Source organism: Balaenoptera ricei, chromosome 8 (genome assembly GCF_028023285.1).
Source record: "Balaenoptera ricei isolate mBalRic1 chromosome 8, mBalRic1.hap2, whole genome shotgun sequence".
Classification (NCBI taxonomy): domain Eukaryota; kingdom Metazoa; phylum Chordata; class Mammalia; order Artiodactyla; family Balaenopteridae; genus Balaenoptera; species Balaenoptera ricei.
In genome coordinates, this window is record NC_082646.1 from 29481229 (window position 1) to 29508370 (window position 27142).

At 35.5% G+C, this 27142-nt stretch overlaps 1 protein-coding gene across 1 annotated transcript in view; it reads right to left on the bottom strand.

Moving 5' to 3' along the window:
* Positions 1–1830: 1830 nt before the first annotated feature.
* CWF19L2 (CWF19 like cell cycle control factor 2) overlaps positions 1831–27142 on the bottom strand; it is a 187524-nt gene continuing 162212 nt past the window's right edge. The window contains exons 15-18 of the mRNA XM_059929351.1: positions 26156–26311; positions 24108–24188; positions 5676–5777; positions 1831–2523 (exon numbers count right to left, since the gene is read on the bottom strand). Coding sequence (XP_059785334.1) covers positions 2380–2523; positions 5676–5777; positions 24108–24188; positions 26156–26311 — 483 coding nt within the window. The 3' untranslated portion in view covers positions 1831–2379. The remainder of the gene's footprint in view (positions 2524–5675; positions 5778–24107; positions 24189–26155; positions 26312–27142) is intronic.

Genomic DNA, 27142 nt, shown 5'->3' on the forward strand with positions numbered 1-27142 from the left:
TCTGTCTTCTCTGATACAATGTAAACTCCTCAAACACAGGGATTTTTGTTTTCTTCACTAATGTAACCCCTGCACACAGACCAGCGACTGGCATATAGAAGACACTCAAATATTTGTTGAGTAAATGAACCAACTTAAAAATAGTATTTAAGACCATTTTATTGAGAAAATTACCTTGGGAGAGAGTGAATACAGTAGTTACGGTTTGAGAATAGGCATTTCAATGCTTAGAAGTTGACAAGAGGAGAAACCAGCAAAGGAAATTGAGAGGATGCAGCCAGTAAGGAAAGAGGATAAATAAGAGACAGTGTTCTAGAAGCAAAGTAAAAATAGTGTTTCAAGAAGGGGAAGTGATCAAGTATGCCAATGAAGCTGATAGAGTAAGATGAGCACTGAGAATAAATTATTTGATTTGGCAATGTGGAAGGAACTGAGGACCTTACCATAAACAAAACTAAAACTAGTAGAATGGTGAGGATGAAGTCTAACTAATGAGAACAGGAAGAAGATGGAAGGAAAGGAAAGATTTTTTTTTAATGAATTTTGGTCAACTGGAGAAGAGAAATGGCTAGGGGTGGCAGTATGATGCCAGGGCTTGTTGTTGATATATTATAAAAGGTTTTGTATGCTAATTGAAATAATCTTATAGAGAGGAAAAAATCTAATAATTCAGAGGGTAGAGGCATTTGAGTAGGTGAAAAAGGATGAAATCTAGTAGTACATAAATGAGTTGACTAGCTCTAGATAAGGACAACAAAATAATTTACCTATAGTTATCAAGAGGAAAAGCAGAGTACATGGGTAGAGATGCAGGTATATTAATTAGATGTGGTAGAAACTCCCTTCTATTTAGTTCTATTTTCTCAGTAAAACAGGAAGCAAGATTCATCAGCTAAGAATGAAAACAGAGGAGGTATAAACAGTCCTTTAGCACTGTACTTGAATACACTTGGCACATATCTTGCATTAGAACTTATATTCTGCTGCAAATATTTTTGAACATGTCTCTTGCACCACTAAACTATGAAATAATTTAAGGTATAGGAAGTAGTTTTTATTTTTGTACTACCAGTATGCAACAAAATGCCCTGCAAACAAATGTTTGTTAACGCACTGATTGAATAAATGAATGTTAAAGATTCCTCTGAGACTTTGCAGCAAGGCCAAAAGAGTCTGAAAACAGCAATAAATAAAATACTATCAAGTATCAATGCGATAATAACTTAAATCCAATTTGCAAATATTGAGAATCTGAAACCATTAAACTTCCAACTTCTATTAAAATTTTAAAACTGCAGACAGAACATAAACATTTCTCTTTTTTCAAGATACTAAAGAAATGAGATGTCAATATTAAAAATAACTACATCGAGTTAGGAGTTACTGTAGAGTACATGTCACATTGATTCTAAGTATTCAACATTTCATGACAAAATGTCAAGGTTCCGCTCCAAAAAAATCAACATCTTTGAAAAAGGGTTACTACAAAAATATCTTCCATATAAAAAATAAAGTAAGAACACTCTTAGAGACCATGGCCATATTTTATATGTATAGGGTTTTTCTCTTCACACCAAGTGTAAGAATAAAGGAAAATGAAGAACCTTAGATCAAATGGGACAACGGAATGTGTTCCTGACACTAAAAATACTCACATTACTTAAGATTTTGTAATAATCAATACAACCCCAAAATGATGATTTGGCTAAAATTTTTAACTTTCATACAAACCCCAAACAACTGTAAACTGTAATTTTTGGAACAATTACTTTTAAAATCACCAAAATTCAAAGACACTATTTAAAAATGCAGAAATAAAAACAAATCATGAACATGTTATATACCTTATTTAATTCTTAATTACTTTTGGGACATTCTTTTCTCCTTTAATAAAAAGAATAGTAGTAATATATATGCTATTGGTAGAAAATTAAGAGCTTCTATAAAATGCTGTGAAAAGAAATTTCAATTATTACTAAATATGCCAACTCTTAGTTTAAAAAATGCAGAAGCTAGTCAGCAGACTTAAACTTGAAGCAGACCCGCTTCCCTCTGAAGCAATGATTTGCTATACTTCCTAGATAATCCTTCAGAAAAGTCTTTCTATATGTTAATATAAATAGTTCAGAATACCAAGACATAGGTACAGAACAGGACAAGAACAGGTCACACAACATAACTGGTCTTGCTCCACAGTTACTACAATGAAGTCCACAGGAGCAGGTGGGGAAGGAAACCGACACGATCCAATGATGCAGTTGTCATAAAACCAGATCATGACTCTCTTCCTATTACCTGATGGTCAGTTGTTTAGTTAGATGCAATGGAAATAAAACTGAAAGAAATCTGAAGAGGACATAAAAAAATGAAAGGTATGTCTCAACATGTTTTACTTTTGGTGAAGTCAAATGGTTTCCACCACTGAGCAAACTGCAGTACTTTCTTCCTCTGATCCTCAAAGCTTTCTCGGATCCCTTTTCTCCAAAGTCTTGGTTCTACATCCAGCATCCCACCAATGATTTCCTTTCAAAGAATGAGAAAAATACAAACACGTGCATGTATAAATACTAAAAACAGGAATGAAACTATTTCTATTTATTCTGTTACTAAATATAACATTAAGTAGTTCTCCGTGAGGATGCTCAAATTTTACATAGGTATTAGTTTCAAGTTAAAAATAAACCTTCTTTTCATTTAGTTCTAACTGTGCAAACCCTGTGATTCTAGGGGTCCTAGCTGTGTCTCCTGTCAAACAATTTGTCTATTTTGTTGCTTGTCAGCACATCTATCAGACAGCAGCAAAGGGGAGGAAGAGAAAATGAAATTTAATTAATTTGGTCCTTATTAGCTGCTCTGGTAAAAGTTTGAAGAAAAAGTTGACCAACATGTAGCAATTATTAACTTGGTGGTTCACCTACAGTTGAATCTCAGGGTAATGTTCTCTCTACTACCCAGTATAGTTAAAAGCCAGTTTCTTCTACTATTAGCTGTAGTTCTTTTTTCAGGAAACAAAATCATATTTTAGTACTAATCTAAGCAAAACAAGAATTAAAAATTATAAATCACCTTCATTTAAAAAGTCACATTCCCGGGCTTCCCTGGTGGCGCAGTGGTTGAGAATCTGCCTGCTAATGCAGGGGACACGGGTTCGAGCCCTGGTCTGGGAAGATCCCACATGCCACGGAGCAGCTGGACCCGTGAGCCACAACTACTGAGCCTGCGCGTCTGGAGCCTGTGCCCCGCAACGGGAGGGGCCGCGATAGTGAAAAGGCCCGCGCACCGCAATGAAGAGCGGTCCCCGCACCGCGATGAAGAGTGGCCCCCGCTTGCCGCAACTAGAGAAAGCCCTCGCACGAACCGAAGACCCAAACACAAACAAAAATAAATAAATAAAAATAATAAAGTAGCTATAAAAAAAAAAAAAAAAAAAAAAAAAAAAAAAAAAAGTCACATTCCCAAGCCCTGAAAGGAACGGATTTCTGACTGTCTGCTTATTATTCTAGATCATTTCCTTCATGATCCTCTTCCTGTGCTATCAGTTACAGAAATTAATCAAAGTTATGATAGTGAATATCCATGTACAGAAGATATGGGGGAGATTTATAATGCTTTGAGGAAGGGAAGTATGGTAATACAGGAAAATCTTGGGCTAAGGGTTGAGTTCTGCATATTCAGTCTAGGTCTACAGGATTGTGTGGTAAGACCTTGGACATAATCACTCTAAGACATAGGTTCTTTATCTTAACAAATATACTAAAGGGACCTACTATGTAAAAGCAAGTGCCAAATATTGTAGAGGATACAGAAATAACTAAAATACATTCCTCTGTCTTCAGAAAGCTCATAACAGAATGTGGAGCTGTGGTGGGAGGCACAATAATACTCCAACTATATAAAGGACTATCTTATAAAGCAGAATAAGGCAAATGTCAAAGCAGACTACATGGAAACTCAAAAAGAAAGGAGATTCTAATCGTTGGATAAATCAGGAAAAGCTTCATGGAAAAGGAAACCTCTTTTCAGTGGGAAAGGGAAATAAAGGGGTTAAGAGAGACACAGTTTAAAAAGAGGGCACATTTAGATTTAATGCAAGAGTTTCTTGGCACCAGCCAATCACTAGCAATGTAGTTTAAGAAAGCCTAGCTTATAAATTGATCTAAAACTGTCTATAAAACATCAAGTTTTGTCTCATGTGTACCATATAAGGACTGATTCTTGTTCTGTTACTGAAGCAAATGTTAATGGAAAGAACCCAACCCTTCTTGCTCTCTAAACAACTGCAGGCTGAAGGGAGTTTTGGTCTCATAGGCTGTTTCTTGGAAAGCAAATTTTGGGGAAAACGGATCAAAGATGTAATGCTAACTAAAGAAGCCTTCCTTTTAACATTAAGACAGTATCATAAAAACCACAGTACATGCATAATATTTGTGGGGGGACGATCTCCCAATTAAATTTATGCAAGTTAAAAAATTGATATTTTACTTCATTTTCACTAAAATTAAGTTTTCTTTTTTTGAAAGAAATAAATGCAGAGTCATAAAGCTTTGAGTTATAAAGCTCTATTGAATAACAACAGAATTTTTCAGAGCAATGAAAACAAATTTCTTTCTAGTTAACTCTGGGAAAAGATATTCTGAAAAATTCTCAGACAAGTTTCTGTAACGTATCTCAAAAGTTCATTGATGAATGTGATTTTAGGCCTCTAGTTAACCTTTAAAGATAACAGCATAAGAATTTTTGAGTCCAAACCTCTTACATGTCACTATTCTTTGTAGAAAATGATCTTACACAGGAGCTGAAAGTGGGGAGGAAGAACAGGGAACCATGGACAGAGTTCATCTAGGCTCCTCTAATTTAGAGAGAAAGGCCTGAGTTATACTAGATTGAAAGGTCACTTCTAGAGCTGTTATTGCCCAGACTTCTTTTGATTGCTTCAATGGCTACACTAATTTCATTCTAGTCCCTGATACTAACTTACATACTTCCCAGGTACTCAGTAGACCTTAAATTTAAGGACTATATCCCTAGAGGGCAATCTGTAGTAACGGAAAGAATCCACTAGCAAATGAAAGATCTACACTCTAGTATCTGTCCAGAAACTATCTGTGTGAAATGAGTGACACATTCTTCTTGGACTATATGGTGCTTAATTATAAATGAAGATGTGAGATCATTTGTTCTCTAGCTCAACCATGAGCTTATGCACCCCTTGTTTCTGTCACTTATTAGCACATGACTGTGGGGAAGTTACATAGCCTTTCTGTAGGTCAGTTTCATCATCTATAAAATGAAAGTATAAAAATATCTACATAATAGTTATTGTGAGCGTTAAATGAGTGCTCAGAACAATACCAGGCTCATTGTAAATCCTCAGTGAGTGGGTTATCATCATTATCAATTATCATCACTCTCAGCACAAGCCTGGCTGACTCCACAGGAAAACATTATAGTCACCATTGACACTGTCAACAAATGTTTGGTTACAAAGTAATATTCCTGTTATAAATATTCTGGGATATATTTATTAACAGTTTCTGGGTACTCCCTCTAAAACTTGGGTGGAACAGTAATAACCAACTTCACTATATATTGTGGCCAAAGTTTTGATTTCCCTTCAAAAGAAAAGTGTTACAAAGTTGCTAAACTCTGGTATTTTACTAAATTAGTGAGCATACCTTTCCAAAGTAATAAGGGAATTTGCGTTGATCTTCAATGACATGGGCAAACCCTCCCTGGAGGCCAAAATTCACAGAGAAGTAAGGTAAGCCTCTGGGTACCTAAATAAACAGATAAATCACACATGAATACAGCATGAAATCAGAAAGTTATGCTTAATCCCTCTTCCTAATTAAGCATCCCTCAACTCAAGACAAACGTATACACTAAATTTCCAGTTCTACAGGTATTTAAGCAATAACCTAACTTCTTAAGTAAAACATTTCATTTGGTACCCTTTCAGCTAGATAGTGCTTTATAATATCCAGCAATTATAATCAGAACCAATTATTTTTCTGTCTTTTGGGGAAACAGGAAAGAAAAGGCATTTTTAAAATATATAACAACCGAGTAGTTTTCCTTAGACTATGCAAATAGAGATTAAGGATATGCTTTCTTATATTTTCCTCACAATGCAGAGGTATAACATCTGTGAGATTTTACTACTATTTATTGATCAAAGATAAATTAAACATGAACAATCAGTTTTTTATTAACTGGTGAGGTGGGTATAGAAATTTTTAGTTTACCAACCTTGTTTCAAAATATTTCCACGATTAACTATTATCTTTCCCTCTCTTTATTCCCTCCCTCTTTCTATACACACTCACGCACACACACACACAAACACACACACGTGTGCATGCATGAAGTATTTTAAACTCTATCTTGATTGGAAAACGCCATAATTTCTAGCTTTAAAAGTTAAGTGGAGACAGCAACAGTCAGCTCTACCTACCACCAGAGTCTCCAATCAAGCCTCTTAGACAGCCTCAACCACTAGAGGGCAGACAGCAGAAGCAAGAAAAACTACAATTCTGCAGCCTGTGGAACAAAAACCACATTCACAGAAAGACAGACAAGATGAAAAGGCAGAGGGCTATATACCAGATGAAGGGACAAGATAAAACCCAAGAAAAACAACTAAATGAAGTGGAGATAGGCAACCTTCCAGTAAAAGAATTCAGAATAATGATAGTGAAGATGATCCAGGACCTCAGAATAAGAATGGAGGCAAAGATCGAGAAGATGCAAGAAATGTTTAACAAAGCCCTAGAAGAATTAAAGAACAAACAAACAGAGATGAAAAATGCAATAACAGAAATGAAAACTACACTAGAAGGAATCAATAGCAGAATAACTGAGGCAGAAGAACGGATAAGTGACCTGGAAGACAGAACGGTGGAATTCACTGCTGCGGAACAGACTAAAGAAAAAAGAATGAAAAGAAATGAAGACAGCCTAAGAGACCTCTGGGACAACATTAAATGCAACAACATTCGCATTATAGGGGTCCCAGAAGGAGAAGAGAGAGAGAAAGGACCAGAGAAAATATGTGAAGAGATTATAGTCGAAAACTTCCCTAACATGGGAAAGGAAATAGCCACCCAAGTCCAGGAAGCGCAGAGCCCCATACAGGAAAAACCCAAGGAGAAACACGCCAAGAAACATATTAATCAAATTGGCAAAAATTAAAGACAAAGAAAAATTATTGAAAGCAGCAAGGGAAAAACGACAAGTAACATACAAGGGAACTCCTACAAGGTTAACAGCTGATTCCTCAGCAGAAACTCTGCAAGCCAGAAGGGAGTGGCAGGATATACTTAAAGTAATGAAAGGGAAGAACCCACAACCAAGATTACTCTACCCAGCAAGGATCTCATTTAGATTTGATGGAGAAATCAAAAGCTTTACAGACAAGCAAAAGCTAAGAGAGTTCAACACTACCAAATCAGCTCTACAACAAATGCTAAAGGAACTTCTCTAAGTGGGAAACACAAGAGAAGAAAAGGACCTACAAACACAAACCCAAAACAATTGAGAAAATGGTCATAGGAATATACATATCAATAATTACCTTAAATGTGAATGAATTAAAGGCTCCAACCAAAAGACATAGACTGGCTGATTGGATACGAAAACAAGACCCATATATATGCTGTCTACAAGAGACCCACTTCAGACCTAGGGACACATACAGACTGAAAGTGAGGGGATGGAAAAAGATATTCCATGCAAATGGAAATCAAAAGAAAGCTGGAGTAGCTATACTCATATCAGATAAAATAGACTTTAAAATAAAGAATGTTACAAGAGACAAGGAAGGACACCACATAATGATCAAGGGATTAATCCAGGAAGATGATATAACAATTATAAATATATATGCACCCAACACAGGAGCACCTCAATACATAAGGCAACTGCTAACAGCTATAAAAGAGGAAATTGACAGTAACACAATAATAGTGGGGGACTTTAACACCTCACTTACACCAATGGACAGATCATCCAAAATTAAAATAAATAAGGAAACAGAAGCTTTAAATGACACAACAGACCAGATAGATTTAATTGATATTTATAGGACATTCCATCCCCAAACAGCAGATTACACTTTCTTCTCAAGTGCGTCTGGAACAATCTCCAAGATAGATTACATCTTGGGTCACAAATCAAGCCTCAGTAAATTTAAGAAAATTGAAATCATATCAAGCATCTTTTCTGACCACAACGCTATGAGATTAGAAATGAATTACAGGGAAAAAAACGTAAAAAACACAAATACATGGAGGCTAAACAATACGTTACTAAATAACCAAGAGATCACTGAAGAAATCAAAGAGGAAATCAAAAAATACCTAGAGACAAATGACAATGAAAACACGACGATCCAAAACGTATGGGATGCAGCAAAAGCAGTTCTAAGAGGGAAGTTTATACCTATACAAGCCTACCTCAAGAAACAAGAAACATCTCAAGTAAACAATCTAACCTTACAACTAAAGGAACTAGAGAAAGAAGAACAAACAAAACCCAAAGTTAGCAGAAGGAAAGAAATCATAAAGATCAGAGCGGAAATAAATGAAATAGAAACAAAGAAAACAATAGCAAAGATCAATAAAACTAAAAGCTGGTTCTTTGAGAAGATAAACAAAATTGATAAGCCATTAGCCAGACTCATCAAGAAAAAGAGGGAGAGGACTCAAATCAATAAAATTAGAAATGAAAAAGGAGAAGTTACAACAGACACCGCAGAAATACAAAGCATCGTAAGAGACTACTACAAGCAACTCTATGCCAATAAAATGGACAACCTGGAAGAAATGGACAAATTCTTAGAAAGGTATAACCTCCCAAGACTGAACCAGGAAGAAACAGAAAATACGAACAGACCAATCACAAGTAATGAAATTGAAACTGTGATTAAATATCTTCCAACAAACAAAAGTCCAGGACCAGATGGCTTCACAGGCGAATTCTATCAAACATTTAGAGAAGAGCTAACATCCATCCTTCTCAAACTCTTCCAAAATATTGCAGAGGAAGGAACACTCCCAAACTCATTCTATGAGGTCACCAGCACCCTGATACCAAAACCAGACAACAATACTACAAAAAAAGACAATTACAGACCAATATCACTGATGAATATAGATGCAAAAATCCTCAACAAAATACTAGCAAACAGAATCCAACAACACATTAAAAGGATCATACACCACGATCAAGTGGGATTTATCCCAGGGATGCAAGGATTCTTCAATATACGCAAATCAATCAATGTGATACACCATATTAACAAACTGAAGAATAAAAACCATATGATCATCTCAATAGATGCAGAAAAAGCTTTTGAAAAAATTCAACACCCAGTTATGATAAAAACTCTCCAGAAAGTGGGCATAGAGGGAACCTACCTCAACTTAATAAAGGCCATATATGACAAACCCACAGCAAACATCATTCTCAACGGTGAAAAACTGAAAGCATTTCCTCTAAGATCAGAAACGAGACAAGGATGTCCACTCTCACCACTATTATTCAACATAGTTTTGGAAGTCCTAGCCACAGCAATCAGAGAAGAAAAAGAAATAAAAGGAGTACAAATTGGAAAAGAAGAAGTAAAACTGTCACTGTTTGCAGATGACATGATACTATACATAGAGAATCCTAAAAATGCCACCAGAAAACTACTAGAGCTAATCAATGAATTTGGTAAAGTTGCAGGATACAAAATTAATGCACAGAAGTCTCTTGCATTCCTATACACTAATGATGAAAAATCTGAAAGAGAAATTATGGAAACACTCCCATTTACCATTGCAACAAAAAGAATAAAATACCTAGGAATAAACCTTCCTAGGGAGACAAAAGACCTGTATGCAGAAAACTATAAGACACTGTTGAAAGATATTAAAGATGATACCAACAGATGGAGAGATATACCATGTTCTTGGATTGGAAGAATCAATATTGTGAAAATGACTATACTACCGAAAGCAATCTACAGATTCAATGCAATCCCTATCAAATTACCAATGGCATTTTTTACAGAACCCGAAGAAATCATCTTAAAATTTGTATGGAGACACAAAAGACCCCGAATAGCCAAAGCAGTCTTGAGGGGAAAAAACGGAGCTGGAGGAATCAGACTCCCTGACTTCAGACTGTACTACAAAGCTACAGTAATCAAGACAATATGGTACTGGCACAAAAACAGAAACATATATCAATGGAACAAGATAGAAAGCCCAGAGATAAACCCACGCACCTATGCTCAACTAATCTATGTCAAAGGAGGCAAAGATATACAATGGCAAAAAGACAGTCTCTTCAATAAGTGGTGCTGGGAAAACTGGACAGCTACATGTAAAAGAATGAAATTAGAATACTCCCTAACACCATACACAAAGATAAACTCAAAATGGATTTGAGACCTAAATGTAAGACCGGACACTATAAAGATCTTAGAGGAAAACATAGGAAGAACACTCTTTGACATAAATCACAGCAAGATCTTTTTTGATCCACCTCCTAGAGTAATGGAAATAAAAAGAAAAATAAACAAATGGGAACTAATGAAACTTCAAAGCTTTTGCACAGCACAGGAAACCATAAACAAGACGAAAAGACAACCCTCAGAATGGGAGAAAATATTTGCAAACGAATCAACAGACAAAGGATTAATCTCCAAAATATATAAACAGCTCATTCAGCTCAATACTAAAGAAACAAACAACCCAATCCAAAAATGGGCACAAGATCTAAATAGACATTTCTCCAAAGAAGACATACAGATGACCAAGAAGCACATGAAAAGATGCTCAACATCACTAATTATTAGAGAAATGGAAATCAAAACTGCAACGAGGCTTCACCTCACACCAGTTAGAATGGGCATTATCAGAAAATCTACAAACAACAAATGCTGGAGAGGGTGTGGAGAAAAGGGAACCCTCTTGCACTGCTGGTGGGAATGTAAATTGATACAGCCACTATGGAGAACAATATGGAGGTTTCTTAAAAAACTAAAAATAGAATTACCATATGACCCACTGCTGGGCATATACCCAGAGAAAACCATAATTCAAAAAGACACATGCACCCCAATGTGCATGGCAGCACTATTTACAATAGCCAGGTCATGGAAGCAACCTAAATGCCCATCAACAGACCAATGGATAAAGAAGTTGTGGTACATATATACAATGGAATATTACTCAGCCATAAAAAGGAACGAAATTGAGTCATTTGTTGAGACGTGGATGGACCTAGAGACTGTCATACAGAGTGAAGTAAGTCAGAGAAAAATAAATATTGTATATTAACGCATGTATGTGGAACCTAGAAAAATGGTAGATTAACCAGTTTGCAGGGCAGAAGTTGAGACACAGATGTAGAGAACAAACGTATGGACACCAAGGGGGGAAAACCGCGGTGGGGTGTGGATGGTGGTGTGCTGAATTGGGCGATTGGGATTGACATGTATACACTGATGTGTATAAAATTGATGACTGATTAAAAAAAAAAAAGTTAAGTAGATCTTGTGTCCTTCCATGTTTTTCCTCCAAGGCCTTATTCTGTCACTAGAAAGTATTAAAACTGGTCAATTTAAAGTAATATCTCTCCCCTCTAATCCCCTTATACAGTCAGCATTTACTAATTTTGGCAGTGAATTACATATTTTTACTTAACTATATATATTTTGTATTATGTCCTCAGGAAGGCATGACTTGGAAAGAGATAGTATGGTATGGTGGAAGAAGAGCGGTCATCTTGAAATAGTATAAAGCAATTAAAATTGGGGCTTATAAAGAGTTGTTCAGGTTATAGGAAAAGCATAAGTAAAAAATAATCAGTTTACAAAATAGTACAATACGTAAAACACAGAGAAATGGGTTACTTTGTGCTTTTTAAAAATATTTTCACATTTTAAAATAAAATGTGAAAACATATGACAGAGACAATTAGGAAAAAAATAAATAGACAGACAAGGCTCTAATCACAGCTCTGATACTTATAACTATGTAACTTCAGGCAAGTTATTTAACATCTGTGAGTCTCATGAGAAATATGAAGAGCTCAGAAGTTTGCTGTGAAGATCAAATAGAAAAATGCATATAAATGCTTGGCACAGAGAATATTATTCAAATATTACTTTCATTTCCACCTATTAATAGTGCTTTGTGCAAATCTCGTAGTCAAAGAAAAAGGAATGGAAGGCACCATTAAAAATATATATATATATATTTTTAACATCTTTATTGGAGTATAATTGCTTTACAATGTTGTGTTAGTTTCTGCTTTATAACAAAATGTATCAGCTATACATACACATATATCCCCATATCGCTTCCCTCTTGCATTTCCCTCCCTCCCACCCTCGCTATCCCACCCCTCTAGGTGGTCACAAAGCACCGAGCTGTTCTCCCTGTGCTATGCAGCTGCTTCCCACTAGCTATCAGTTTTACATTTGGTAGTGTATATATGTTCATGCCACTCTCTCACTTTGTCCCAGTTTACCCTTCCCTCTCCCCATGTCCTCAAGTCCATTCTCTAGTAGGTCTGTGTCTTTATTCCCATCCTACACCTGGGTTCTTCATGATCATTTTTTTTAATTCAATACATATGTGTTAGCATACGGTATTTGTTTTTCTCTTTCTGACTTTCTTCACTCTGTATGACAGACTCTAGGTCCACCCACCTCACTACAAATAACTCAATTTCGTTTCTTTTTATGGCTGAGTAATATTCCATTGTATATATGTGCCACATCTTCTTTATTCATTCATCTGTCGATGGACACTTAGGCTGCTTCCATGTCCTGGTTACTGTAAATAGAGCTGCAATGAACATTGTGGTACATTACTCTTTTTGAATTATGGTTTTCTCAGGGTATATACCAAGTAGTGGGATTGCTGGGTCGTATGGTAGCTCTATTTTTAGTTTTTTAAGGAACCACCATACTGCTCTCCATAGTGGCTGTATCAATTTCCATTCCCACCAACAGTGCAAGAGGATTCCCTTTTCTCCACACCCTCTCCAGTATTTACTGTTTGTAGATTTTTTGATGATGGCCATGATGAGGCCACACCTCATCATGGTGTGAGGTGAAACCTCACTGCAGCTTTGATTTGCATTTCTCTAATGATTAATGATGTTGAGCATTCTTTCATGTGTTTGTTGGCAATCTGTATATCTTCTTTGGAGAAATGTCTATTTAGGTCTTCTACCCATTTTTGGATTGGGTTGCTTGTTTTTTTTGATATTGAGCTGCATGAGCCGCTTGTAAATTTTGGAGATTAATCCTTTGTCAGTTGTTTCATTTGCAAACATTTTCTCCCATTCTGAGAGCTGTATTTTCGTCTTGTTTATGGTTTCCTTTGCTGTGCAAAAGTTTTGAGTTTCATTAGGTCCCATTTGTTTTTCTTTTTACTTGCATTTCTCTAGAAGATGGGTCAAAAAGGATCTTGCTATGATTTATGTCATAGAGTGTTCTGCCTATGTTTGCCTCTAAGAGTTTTATAGTGTCTGGCCTTACATTTAGGTCTTTAATCCATTTTGAGTTTATTTTTGTGTATGGTGTTAGGGAGTGTTCTAATTTCATTCTTTTACATGTAGCTGTCCAGTTTTCCCAGCACCACTTATTGAAGAGACTGTCTTTTCTCCATTGTATATTTTTGCCTCCTTTATCAAAAATAAGGTGACCATAGGTGCATGGGTTTATCTCTGGGATTTCTATCCTGTTCCATTGATCTATATTTCTGTTTTTGTGCCAGTACCATACTGCCTTGATTACTGTAGCTTTGTAGTATAGTCTGAAGTCAGGGAGTCTGATTCCTCCAGCTCCGTTTTGCTTTCTCAAGATTGCTTTGGATATTCAGGGTCTTTTGTGTTTCCATACAAATTGTGAAATTTTTTGTTCTATTTCTGTGAAAAATGCCAGTGGTAGTTTGATAGGGATTGCACTGAATCTGCAGATTGCTTTGGGTAGTATAGTCATTTTCACAATGTTGATTTTCCAATCCAAGAACATGGTATATCTCTCCATCTGTTTGTATCACGTTTAATTTCTTTCATCAGTGTCATAGTTTTTTGCATACAGGTCTTTTGTCTCCTTAGGTAGGTTTATTCCTAGGTATTTTATTCTTTTTGTTGCAATGGTAAATGGGAGTGTTTCCTTAATTTCTCTTTCAGATTTTTAATCATTAGTGTACAGGAATGCAAGGGATTTCTGTGCATTAATTCTGTATCCTGCTACTTTACCAAATTCATTGGTTAGCTCTAGTAGTTCTCTGGTAGCATCTTTAGGATTCTCTATGTATAGTATCATGTCATTTGCAAACAGTGACAGCTTTACTTTCTTTTCTGATTTGGATTTCTTTTATTTCTTTTTCTTCTCTGATTGCTGTGGCTAAAACTTCCAAAACAATGTTGAATAATAGCGGTGAGGGTGGGCAACATTGCCTTGTTCCTGATCTTAGTGGAAATGGTTTCAGTTTTTCACCATTGAGGACGATGTTGGCTGTGGGTTTGTCATATATGGCCTTTATTATCATTAAAATATTTTTGCTATCTGAAGTAGATCAACATGTGTGAGACATGAATTTGAATGGCTAAAATCATGTTGTAGACTACATCAATTAAAGAACAGTACTTCGAGGAAGAGATAACTTCAGAAAGCAATTTATGACGACAGTGCCCATGCTTTTTGTTTGTATTATACTGTGTCTGGCAGAAAAAATGGCTTTCTAAATATGTCAATGCTCCTATCCCATATTTGCCATGAATATGTTACATTATATGGCAAAAAGGACTTTGCAGATACAATTAAGTTAGGGATCTTGAAATGGGGAGATTATCCTGGGTTATACAGCATATGATAGGATGGTCAGAATCAGAGAAAGACTGGAAGATTGTATATTGGTTGACTTTGAACACAAAGGAAAGGACCACAAGCCACGGAATGCAGGTGGTTTCTAGAAACTGAAAAAGGCAAGGGAATGGATTCTCCCTGCAAGCCTCCAAAAAAAAAAAAAAAAAAGTAGGCCTGCTAGCACCTTGATTTAGCCCAGTGAAACCCAGTTCATATTTGTGACTTCCAGAACTATGAGATAACAAATGTGCTGTTTTTACAGCACTAAGTTTGTGGTAATTTGTATATATCAATACATACCAAAGCTCAACAACATATGGTATAATTGCCAAGTTGGCAAAATGAACACATTATTTCTAAACAAAGAACAATTGTTGCCACAAGCGACTCTTCTCTCACTGCAGGCTGCAAAAGGTACAACCTAATGTCTTGCCTGAAGAGTTGTGAGTCAGTAGGCATTGCAAACGATCCAGTATCAAAGTATATGTACATTTAGCACTTCCCTTTTCCTGCCTTGACCAGCCAGAGGGATAGAAGTTGGAACCTTGGTACCACCCATGAAGAGTACTGACGGAATTACAGCAAAAAATTTTATTGATGATAGGAAAACAGTAGTATTTGAGCTTTCCCCTTTTAATATTCCAGATTTTAATCCTGACTTCCTATAATTGTCCTCATATTTGACGGTCTTAGGGTAAACCCTAATTTTCCTTGAGGTGGACTTTGCTTAGTTTTGAAAGTCAAACCCAAGACGTCTTAGATGTTTTTCAACTGCTATAGTTATCACAAAATTACATTTAAAAAATCATATTAAAGAGTTGAGGAAGAATTCATGTGAAATCTCAATAAAATTGTCTCGTGAAAAAAGACCACCTTCTTGACAAGTTACTGAATATTATGCAACTCCTCTGCAATGAACATTCAGATCTGTTTTTCTTGTATATTTCCATGAACTTCACACTACACTGCAAAGAAATCAAAAGACCCAGAGAAAGTAAACAAAATAGACACAAAAAGAGAAGCTTATACTCACACAAATAAAAACATAAATCAACAGAGAATCAGAATGAATTACAAATATGTGAATCTCTACTAACAGCCAAGAATCCACTATGGAAAAAAAACTCACCACATCCCCAACACACACATAAAATACTTTATGAAACTACTAAGGACATAGAGTTTTTTAAAAGAAGGATAATGAGGTTTCTTCAGAATAAAAATAATGTTAAAATAAATCAAGATTGTTCACTTCATGCTCAGAAACATAATTATCATTTAAAAAAGACACTGGAAAGTTTGTTAACCTTCTAAAAAGTGACCTGTTTTGAAATTATTCTTATACTCAAGTTCTCTTCACAACTCCATCCACATAATTATTAAATCCTAAGCTAAGAGTGACCTCAAGAGGTCATCTGGTTCATTCCCCAGCTACTCTCAAATAGTCTCAGATAAAATGCTATGTGGTGATTTAGAAAAGAAAACACTTCAAAGTTGAATATACAACAACCATTCCAAGAATCTGTATGTTTCTTACTGTCTGTATTTGTTATTTTAAAATATTAAAATCCTCTAGGTACTTATTTTAGGTATATATCCAGGTTTTAAGAAACAACCTTACAATAGGTACTAGATGGCTTACCAGTAAAAATACTGCATATATAGTGGTTATCATGGAGTTCATATATGTTGATGTATATCTCTATCTATCCTTTTAAACTGATAGTCATTTAAGTTCAAACACATTCTAAAAGATCTATATTTTTTTATTCCCCCTTCATGTTTTCTATTTTTGATGTCATATTTTACATCTTTATGCCTATCCCTCACCTGTTCATTGTAGTTATATTTAATTTTAAAATCTTTGTCTTTTAACCTTTCTAATTGTTCATTTAAGTGGTTGATCCACTGCCTTTACTTGCCTTTAACAGTGGGGTTTTCCCCTTCCTGTATTTTCTTATTTCTTGTTGTGGTCCTTTCTTTTTCACTTGAAGAAGACCCCTTAACATTTTTTGTAAGGTCACTTTAGTACTGATGAACTCTTTTAGTTTTTTAGTTTTTTCCTTTTAGCACTTTAAATATATCATGCCACTCCCTTTTGGCCTGCAAAGTTTCTGCTGAAAAACCAGCAGATAGCCTTATGGAAATTCCCTTGTCGTAACTGTTTTTTCTTGTTGACTTTAAAATTCTCTTTTACCTTTATATTTTCCCATTTTAGTTACTCTATGTTTTGGTGTGGTTCTCTTTGGGTTCACCTTCTTTGGGACTCTCTGTGCTTCCTATACCTGGATATCTATTTCCTTCTTCAGATTCAGGAAGTTTTCAGCCAAAATTTCATCAAATACATTTTCTATCCCTTTCTCTCTTTCTCTTTCTGTAGGGACAATGCAAATTTAGAATGCCTGATGTTGTCCCAGAGGTCCCTTAAGCTAGGCTCATTAAAAATTTTTTTTTATTTTTCCTGTTCTGATTGGGTGATTTTCACTATTCTATATTCCAGGTTGCTTATGCATTCTTCTATATCACCTAATCTGTGGTTAATTCCTTCTAGTGTATTTTTCATTTCAGTTATTACATTCTTCAGCTCTGACTGGTACTTTTTTATATTTTCTAGTTCTTTGTTAAAATTCCCACTCTGTTCATTTATTTTTTTCCCCAAGTTGAGTTAGCATTCTTATTACTATTGCTCTGAACTCCTTATCAGGTAAATTATTTATCTCTGTTTCAGTAGGGTTTTATTCATTTTTATTTCTTGTTTATTCATTTGAAACATATTCCTCTGTCTGCATGACAGTAGGTGAAAGAGTTACCTATCCTGGCCTTGAAGATATGTCCTTGTGTGGGAGCATCCCAATGCAGTCTGTGTGTGCACAGTGGTTTCAGTGGGAGCTCGATCTGAAGTAAGCCCAGGGTGCTCTGACAGCCACTGCCTTGGTGGGAGGTAGAGTCAGAGCCATGTTTGAGCTGGGGCTTCTCCTATGCTCAATGGCAGTCACTGCCCTACTGGGGGTGGGATCCAGGCCCAAGGAGCTGAAGCAGGAGCCCTGAGGGACCTGCACTTCTCCCAGGTGTGATGGCAGTCTCCACCTTAATTGTGAGCATGGTCAGGGACTGAGGGCTTGGGGCTGCACTTTGAAGAGGTTCCACTTTTTCCTTGGTGCACGTAGTTTGGTAAGAGGCTAGATCAGGGCTGGAGGAGTTGGAGCCACACTACTGAGCTGGTTCCACTCCTTCCCAAGTGTGCGCACGGACACGCACACATGAAATGGCAGTCTCCACCCTGGAGCTGATTCCTCTCCCTCCCAAGTATGTTGCTCCCATCCTAGTCAGAGGCAGGGCCAGGGTCCAACCAAGCCCTGTTCCCTCAAGTGTGTGCACTCTTGTTGGCAATTGCAGCCTTGACCTTAGCAGGGAGCAATAGCAGAGCAGTAGTGGCTAGAGTAGGAGTCTAGTGCAAAGTTGGGGGCACACTGGGGTGGTTCTGGCAAGCCGGCCAGAGCATCATGAAGTTTTCAATCTGCTGCCTCCACCCTGGGACTGTGAGCAAGCAAGTCTGTGTGCAAGCTCCTCAAGAGCAGAGTTTCCATTTATTACATCACTCAGGTAAGCCCCACTGGTTTTCTAACCCAGACAGGCTCATCTTCCTCTTGCTGGACCACAGGGCTAGAATGCCTAATGTGTGGATTGAATGCTCCGCTCCCCAAGGAAGATCCTGAACATGTGATACCTCTCTCCTCTCTAGGTCACTCTCTAGGGGTGTCAGTCCCAACTAGATCACTTTTCCTCCCCTCCTATCAGACTCTGTGTGGTTCTTTCTTTACAGTCTAGGTTGCAAAAGAGCTGTTCTGCTAGTCTTTAGGTCACCTTTAGTGAGACTTGCTTTATATGTAGTTGTAGTCTTGATGTGTTTGTGAGGGAGGTGGGTTCAGCATCGTGCTACTCCACCATATTGATTCCACCCCTCCCCTAAAATATTTTCAACTGCCATTAAAATCATGTTCTAAAAGAATATTCAATGGCATTGGAAATCATGATATGAGAAGTGAAACTTAGGCACAAAAGATGTATGTGCATTAGATACCTTTTTCTATAAGATCATGAATTGGACGTTTGTGGGGGCATTGTTTTGTTTTTTTAATATACTGTCTGTCCCAATTCACCAGAGCAAGGGAAAAGAAAAAGACTATAGGCAAATTGTAAAATTATTTGTCTAGTTCTGTGAAAAATGCCATTGGTATTTTGATAGGGATTGCACTGAATCTATAGATTGCCTTAGGTGGTAGAGTCATTTTAACAAAATTGATTCTCCCAGTCCAAGAACACGGTATATCTTTCCATCTTTTTGTTTTATCTTCAATTTCTTTCATCAGTGTCTTATAGATTTCAGAGTAGATCTCTTTTGCCACCTTAGTTAGATTTATTCCTAGGTATTTCATTCTTTTTGATGTGATGGTAAATGGGATTGTTGCCATAATTTCTCTTTCTGATAGTTCGTTGTTAGTGTATAGAAATGCAACAGATTTCTGTATATTAATTTTGTATTCTGCAACTTTACTGAATTCATTGATGAGATCTAGTAGTTTTCTGGTGGTGTGTTTAGGATTTTTCTATGTATAGTATCATGTCATCTGCAAACAGTGACAGTTTTACTTCTTCCTTTCCAATTTGGACTCTTTTCTTTTTCTTCTCTGATTGTTATGGCTTGGATTTCCAAAACTATGTTGAATAAAAGTGGTGATTCTGGACATTCTTGTCTTATTCCTGATCTTAGAGGAAACGTTTTCAGCTTTTCCCCATTGAGTATGATGTCAGCTGTGGGTCTGCCATATATGGCCTTTATTATGTTGAGGTATGTTCCCTCTATGCCAGCTTTCTGGAGAGTTTTTATCATAAATGGATGTTGGATTTTATCAAAAGCCTTTTCTACATCATATGGTTTTTATTCTTCCATTTGTTAATGTGGTGTGTCACAGTGATTTGTGAATAATGAAAAATCCTTGCATCCCTGGGTTAAATCTCATGTGATCATGGTGAATGATCTTTTTAATGTATTGTTGGATTCATTTTGATACTATTTGTTGAGGATTTTTGCATCTATGTTCATCAGTGATAATGACCTGTAATTTTGGTTTTGGTATCAGGGTGATGTTGGCCTCATAGAATGAGTTTGGAAGCGTTCCTTCCTCTGCAATTTTTTGGAATAGTTTCAGAAGGATAAATGGTAGAATTCACCTGTGAAGCCATCTGGTTCTAGACTTTTGTTTGTTGGGAATTTTTAAATTACTGACTCAATTTCATTACTGGTAATTGGTCTGTTCATCTTTTCTATTTCTTCTTAGTTCAGTATTGGGAGACTGTACCTTTGAAACACTCCGAATAGCCAAAATGATCTTGAGAAAGAAAAACAAACCTGGAGGAATCATGCTCCCTGACTTCAGATTATACTACAAAGCTACAGTCACCAAAACAGTATGATACTGGTATAAAAACAGACACATAGATCAATGGAATAGAACAGACAGCCCAGAAATAAACCCACTTAATGGTGAATTAATCTATGACAAAGGGGGCAAGAATATACAATGAAGAAAAGACAGTCTTTTCAATAAGTAGTGCTGGAAAAACTGGATAGCTACATGTAAAAGAATGAAATTAGAACATTCTCTAATACCATACAAAAATAAAACTCAAAATGGATTAAAACCTAAATTTAAGACTGGATACTATAAAACTCCTAGAGGAAAATACAGGCAGAACACTGATTGACATGAATCACAGGAATCTATTTGGATCAGTCTCCTAGAGTAAATGAAATAAAAGCAAAAATAAACAAATAGGACCTAAGTAAATTTAACAGCTTTTGCACAGCAAAGGAAATCATCAACAAAATGAAAAGACAAACTACTAAATGAGAGAAAATTTTTGCAAATGATATGACCAATAAGGGATTAATATCCAACGTATATAAACAGCTCATACAACTCAATATCAAAAAACCAAAATATCCGATTAAAAAAAGGACAGAAGAACTGAATAGATATTTTTCCAAAGAGGAAATGAAGATGGCCAACAGGCACATGAAAAGATGCTCAACATCGCTAATCATCAGGGAAATGCAAATCAAAACCAAAACCGCAATGACATATCACCTCACACCTTCAGAATGGCTATCGTTAAAAAGAAAACAAATAACAAATGCTGGCAAGGATATGAAGAAAAGGGAACCCTCCTACACTGTTGGTGGGAATGTAAAATGGTGCAGCCACTGAGGAAAACAGTATGGAGGTTTCTCAAAAAACTACAAATAGAACTACCATATGACCCAGCAATTCCTCTCCTGAGTATATATATCAGAGAAAAAAAACCCCACTCATTTGAAAAGATATACACACCCCAATGTTCATAGCAGCATTATTTACAATAGCCAAGATATGGAAGCAACCTAAGTGTCCATTAACAGATGAATGGATAAAGATGTGGTGTATATATGTATATATGGAATACTACTCAGCCATAAAAAAGAACAAAATTTTGCCATTTGCAGCAACATGGATGGACTTGGAAGGCATTATGCTAAGTGAAATAAGTCAGACAGAGAAAGAGAAATAGTGTATGCTATCACTGATATGTGGAATCTAAAGAATACAACAAACTAGTGAATAGAAGAAAAAAAGAAGCAGACACACAGATACAGAGAATAAACTAGTGGCTACCAGTACCAATGGTGGGGGGCAATACAGGGGTGGGGAAGTTGGAGGTACAAACTACTGAGTGTAAGATAGGCTCAAGGATGTTTTGTACAACACGGGGAATATAGCCAATATTTTATAATAACTGCAAATGGAAGGTAACCTTTAAAAATTGTATTACATTTTTTTTTTTAAATTTTTAAAAAGCCTACAGACAATGGTTTTACTTTTGAATTAAAACTACCTCCAATAATACAATGAGATTTCAACCTTTTGCCTGGGATGTAATAAATAAAATAGTGACTTCTATCAGTCACGTGTATCAGGTCTGGCTTTCCAAAAGAAGAAATGGGAGAGAAATATTCTAGTGACATCTGCTAGAAGAGGAGTCAGCAAAATTTTAAAAACTTAAAAAACAATTTTAAAAACCTATAATAAAAGTAATTTAAATAAAATAATTTGGGCTTCGCAGATCATAAAATTTCTATTGCAACTCTCAACTCTGTCCTTGTAGCATGAAAGCAGCCAAAAACAGTACCTCTGAAACGTAAAAGCTTTTGCACAGCAAAGGAAACCATAAACGAGATGAAAAGACGACCCTCAGAATGGGAGAAAATATTTGCAAATGAAGCAACTGACAAAGGACTAACCTCCAAAATTTACAAGCAGCTCATGCAGCTCAATATCAAAAAAACAAACAACCCAATTCAAAACTGCACAGAAGATCTAAATAGACATTTCTCCAAAGATATACAGATTGCCAACAAACAGATGAAAGAATGCTCAACATCACTAACATTAGAGAAATGCAAATCAAAACTACAATGAGGTATCATCTCACACCAGTCAGAATGGCCATCATCAAAAAATCTACAAACAATAAACGCTGGAGAGGGTGTGGAGAAAAGGGAACCCTCTTGCACTGTTGGTGGGAATGTAAATTGATACAGCCACTATGGAGAATAGTATGGAGGTTCCTTAAAAATCTAAAAATAGAACTACCATTCGACCCAGCAATCCCACTACTGGGCATATACCCTGAGAGAGCCACAATTCAAAAAGAGTCATGTACCACAATGTTCAGTGCAGCTCTATTTACAATAGCCAGGACATGGAAGCAACCTAAATGTCCATCAACTGATGAATGGATAAAGAAGATGTGGCACATATATACAATGGAATATTACTCAGCCACAAAAAGAAACGAAATTGAGTTATTTGTAATGAGTTGGATGGACCTACAGTCTGTCATACAGAGTGAAATAAGTCAGAAAGAGAAAAACAAATACCGTATGCTAACACATAGGTATGGAATCTAAAAAAATGGTTATGAAGAACCTAGAGGCAGGACAGGAATAAAGACACAGACGTAGAGAATGGACTTGGGGACACGAGGGGGGGGAGGGTAAGCTGCGAAGAAGTGAGAGAGTGGCATGGACTTATATATACTACCAAATGTAAAATAGATAGCTAGTGGGAAGCAGCCGCGTAGCATAGGGAGATTAGCTCAGTGCTTTGTGACCACCTAGAGGGGCGGGATAGGGAGGTTGGGAGGGAGATGCAAGAGGGAGGAGATATGGGGATATATGTATATGTATAGCTGATTCACTTTGTTATAAAGCAGAAACTAATACACCACTGTAAAGCAATTATACTCCAATCAAGATGTTAAGAAAAAAAAAAGGGATTTAGCTGTATTACTATAAAACTTCATTTACACAAACAGACTGCAGGCTGGATTTAGCACACAGAGTGCAGTTCCCAACTCCTGCACTAGAATATAAGCTACATAAAGCCTTTGTTTTGTCCCATTATGTATAAAAAGGATCTAGAACAGTGCCTGGTAAATAGCAGGCACTCAATAAACATTCATATAATACTCTTTGAATAGAAAAAGGAATCCACAGTTCTATTATATATCTATTCCATTTAATGTGTATTTCTAGAAAAGAGGGAGGTCATTACAGAAGTACTCAACTTAAGGGTAACTTGTATCTAAAATTTGATCTGCAAATCAAGATTAAACTATGAAGTATGGTTAGTAAAGTCTCTAAAAGAATAATGTACCCATCATCTAACTCAACTACTGTTTTAAAGGACCATAACAGTGAACCTTTGTATAAGTAAGAAAAAAAAAAAAAAAAAGGAGAGAGAGTTCCTTGTTCAAAATAGAGCCTTTAGGAAAATGTTTTTCTCATTATAATTTCAGTAACAGGAAGGCATCTCTCCTCACTTGTCCCAGAGGCTGAGAATCCCATTAAGAGGAACTTTCATGGCAGAGCCTTATGGTTATCATAAACAATCATAGGGACTACAGTGGCAGAGCGCCAAAAGATCAGGAATAAACATTCAAATAAGCAATTAAAGAAATAAGGATTTGCTAGACCAGGTAGGATGAAAATAATTTCTTCCTTATTTATGGAATTATATTTACTTCACCTTTGATCACTCAGCCAAAGGGTCTCTTTCTCAAATAAGATATGGAAATTACAAAGATCCTAACCAGTAGGGTTATTTCTTATATTAAAAAAAATAATACTTACAGACTTTCTGATATCTTTTGAAGAGAGATCAATCAATTTCTTGTTCATAGACCATTCTTCATCAGTTTCCATTATGGCTTTCTAAGAAATAGCCATTTGTCAATTAAAAAATAATACACAAGTAAATACAAAGAGTTTAAAAGTAAAGTAATATGGTGAATTAATTATAGGGTATAATATACATGTTAGGTTATTATTTTGAATGAATTAAGCCTTTAATTTCTGTTATTTAAAATTGGAATTTCTTGATTTCATACAAGTCTTATCTTTAGCCAAAATAATACTATTTTACTCATTCTTAACTCTTGTACTAACTTTAGCTCACCTTTACATGACAAAAACAATCCTTAGTAAGACCAAGCAATTTAATATTGAATGTAATTTGTGAACATAAAGTTCACAAATTCCTTACTCCATTCATAGACATCTACTCAAATAAATTCATTTTGTTTTATTGTTCTTCTTCCGTATATACGAACAGTAATTTATGTGGCTTTCTGGCAACCAAATACTTGAACTATTTCTGGCCATAGAAAAAAGGAGTAAGAATGCATGGGAAAAAATACATAGACATGGAATTATAAGACTTTCTAAGCTAATCAATATGACCAGTATTTATGGTAAAGAAATATTTAATAGAAAGAAAAGCCATGGTGATAATTATAAAATAATCTCATTTATATATATCATTACTAATGAAGCAAATTTTAAAGGTGAAATTAACATTCAAATAAGCATAGTTTAAATACATCAGGTATACTGCTGCTCCCTATTTAAAAGACATGGATTGCTTGTGTTGACATTATAATGTAGCACATTCAATATAAAATTGAAGCTAAATCAAATAAGTACATCTTTAATGATCATATAAAAGATACAATATAAAAGAGGAAAGTGGCATACCATTCGGCTAAGAGATGACATTTCTGTCACCCACCATGAGCAACAGTAGCTGCTCTATGTTGTGCCCTATGTACTTCAATACCTATAGTCACAATCTCCTAGGGCTCACTGAGGAAGTACAAGAGAAAAAAAAAAACTGAAGAAAAGCATAATAATCTCTTTCTCAATTGATTCTGTTTAATGCAGGACTGACATGGGTTTGGGAATTATCTGGCTTGTTTTCCTATACTTTAATAGCATGACTTCAAAGCAAATAATCAGATTGTTTTAAAAAATTTCTATAGGAAAAGTTGATTTTCACCACCTCATCAACCTTAACAGGTTTAATAATCCTTTCTTAAAATAATTCTTTTTATTGGGATTTACAGTCCATATTAATTAAAATTTACCATCCTATATTGTCTAAATGTTGCATTTGCAAGTTTCTATACCACCTCACAAAACATTATCTTCTTCTTTAATTGTACACGTTACTATTTCATATATGGTTCTACATTTACAAATTTATATTAGTCTATAAATTACACTGCACTCAGGTCAGTATCAAACAAACGCTATTTAGTTAAACCTGCTTGAATATTATAATGACACAATTGATAAAGAACTCTAATCATTTATTACAATGTCCAAAGATGTATGTCAAGGTTAGATTTTAGTTTCTTTTTACAAAGAGCATGATGAGGTATTAAATACTAAAACTTGCAGCAATAACTTGTCTCTGCAATTGTTATTATTTTTTTTTTTTTTAGCAATTGTAATTTGTACTGTTTGCATGTAACTATCTTTGGCTCTAAGGAATTTAAATTGTAAGTTTTCTAGAGTTATGACTACAATTTTGACTTGAAAGTACTTCAAGGTAGAACCTGATTTTTCATTTGAGAAATGAGAAATTAAAATAGAAATTATAAATTACCATTTGAAAGTATATTCATACTTACAAATAAGCATGCTTTTTAAAGGTCAAAGTCCCAAATTTCTTCTACAGAAATTTATATAGCAGAATTTTTTGTGCTTTACTTCATTTCTTTATATGATATAAAATTTGATAAGTACATAGGAGAAAAAATATCAGAATAAAGATAACTATTCATAAAACCATAATATAGCAAAAAATAAGTATGTCTGTAAAGACTATCCATAAATACCTTAAAATAGATGGGAGCCATATCACCCACTTCCTTTGGGAGAGGAATGCATTCATAAACCATATGATACTGTTTCTTCATGCTCATATTTGTTTCTAAAAAGATACAGTCCAATCCTTTATCTTCAAACATCTTTACCAATGATTTTCTAAACATCTGAAGAGAGGAAAATGGCTAGGTAAATAACGCACTGAGAGGAGATTCAAAATATAAGAACAATAAAAAGTATAATAAATTCTTTTAAAATAAAAATAAATAGTAAACAATGTTTGAACTCTACAATGTTACCTTATAGTTACTTTACTTGCTAAATCTACCACATAATTTCACATAGTTAAGCAACATTTTTTTTTAACTGAAACGCACTCTGCTCAGTATTATGTATATATTGGAAACAGTGCCAGTAAACTAAAATAAGACAAGGAAGAGATAAAAATCAAACTTAGGTGGTAAAATATATAGAACTGACAGTAAAATCATAGGAAAACATCCAAAAACCAAAATAGGTACTCTGAGCAGGTAGGTATCCTTAAATTCAGTAACAGAAATGCAGAATTCACTTCCAATTGTTTTTCTATTCTCAAAGTAACTTCATTTGCTGGTTCCCTTCATATGTCTTCTGATCCTTCACTTGCAAATTTTCACTCAGCATAATTCCCTAGAGATTCAACCAGGTTGTTGTTGAGACCCTGCCTAGTTACTACCATGTGTAGACAGAAGTTCAGGTTTTCCATTCAAGCCTCTGTTGACACCCAAAAAGAAGAAAGGCTACAAATTACTGCTGGGCAGGGGCTGGGAGTTCTGGGTTCCGACCAGGTCTCCTCTGATCACTTATTATTGATCACTCATCACTATTCTATTTTCCACTCATTTTATAAAATAAGAGCAAGTAGGAAAAAAAATCGAATAATTATAATTTGAGGTAAACTAAAAAGGTACCTAGTAAGCAACAGATACAGGATTCACTCTACATTTCTAACCACAGCT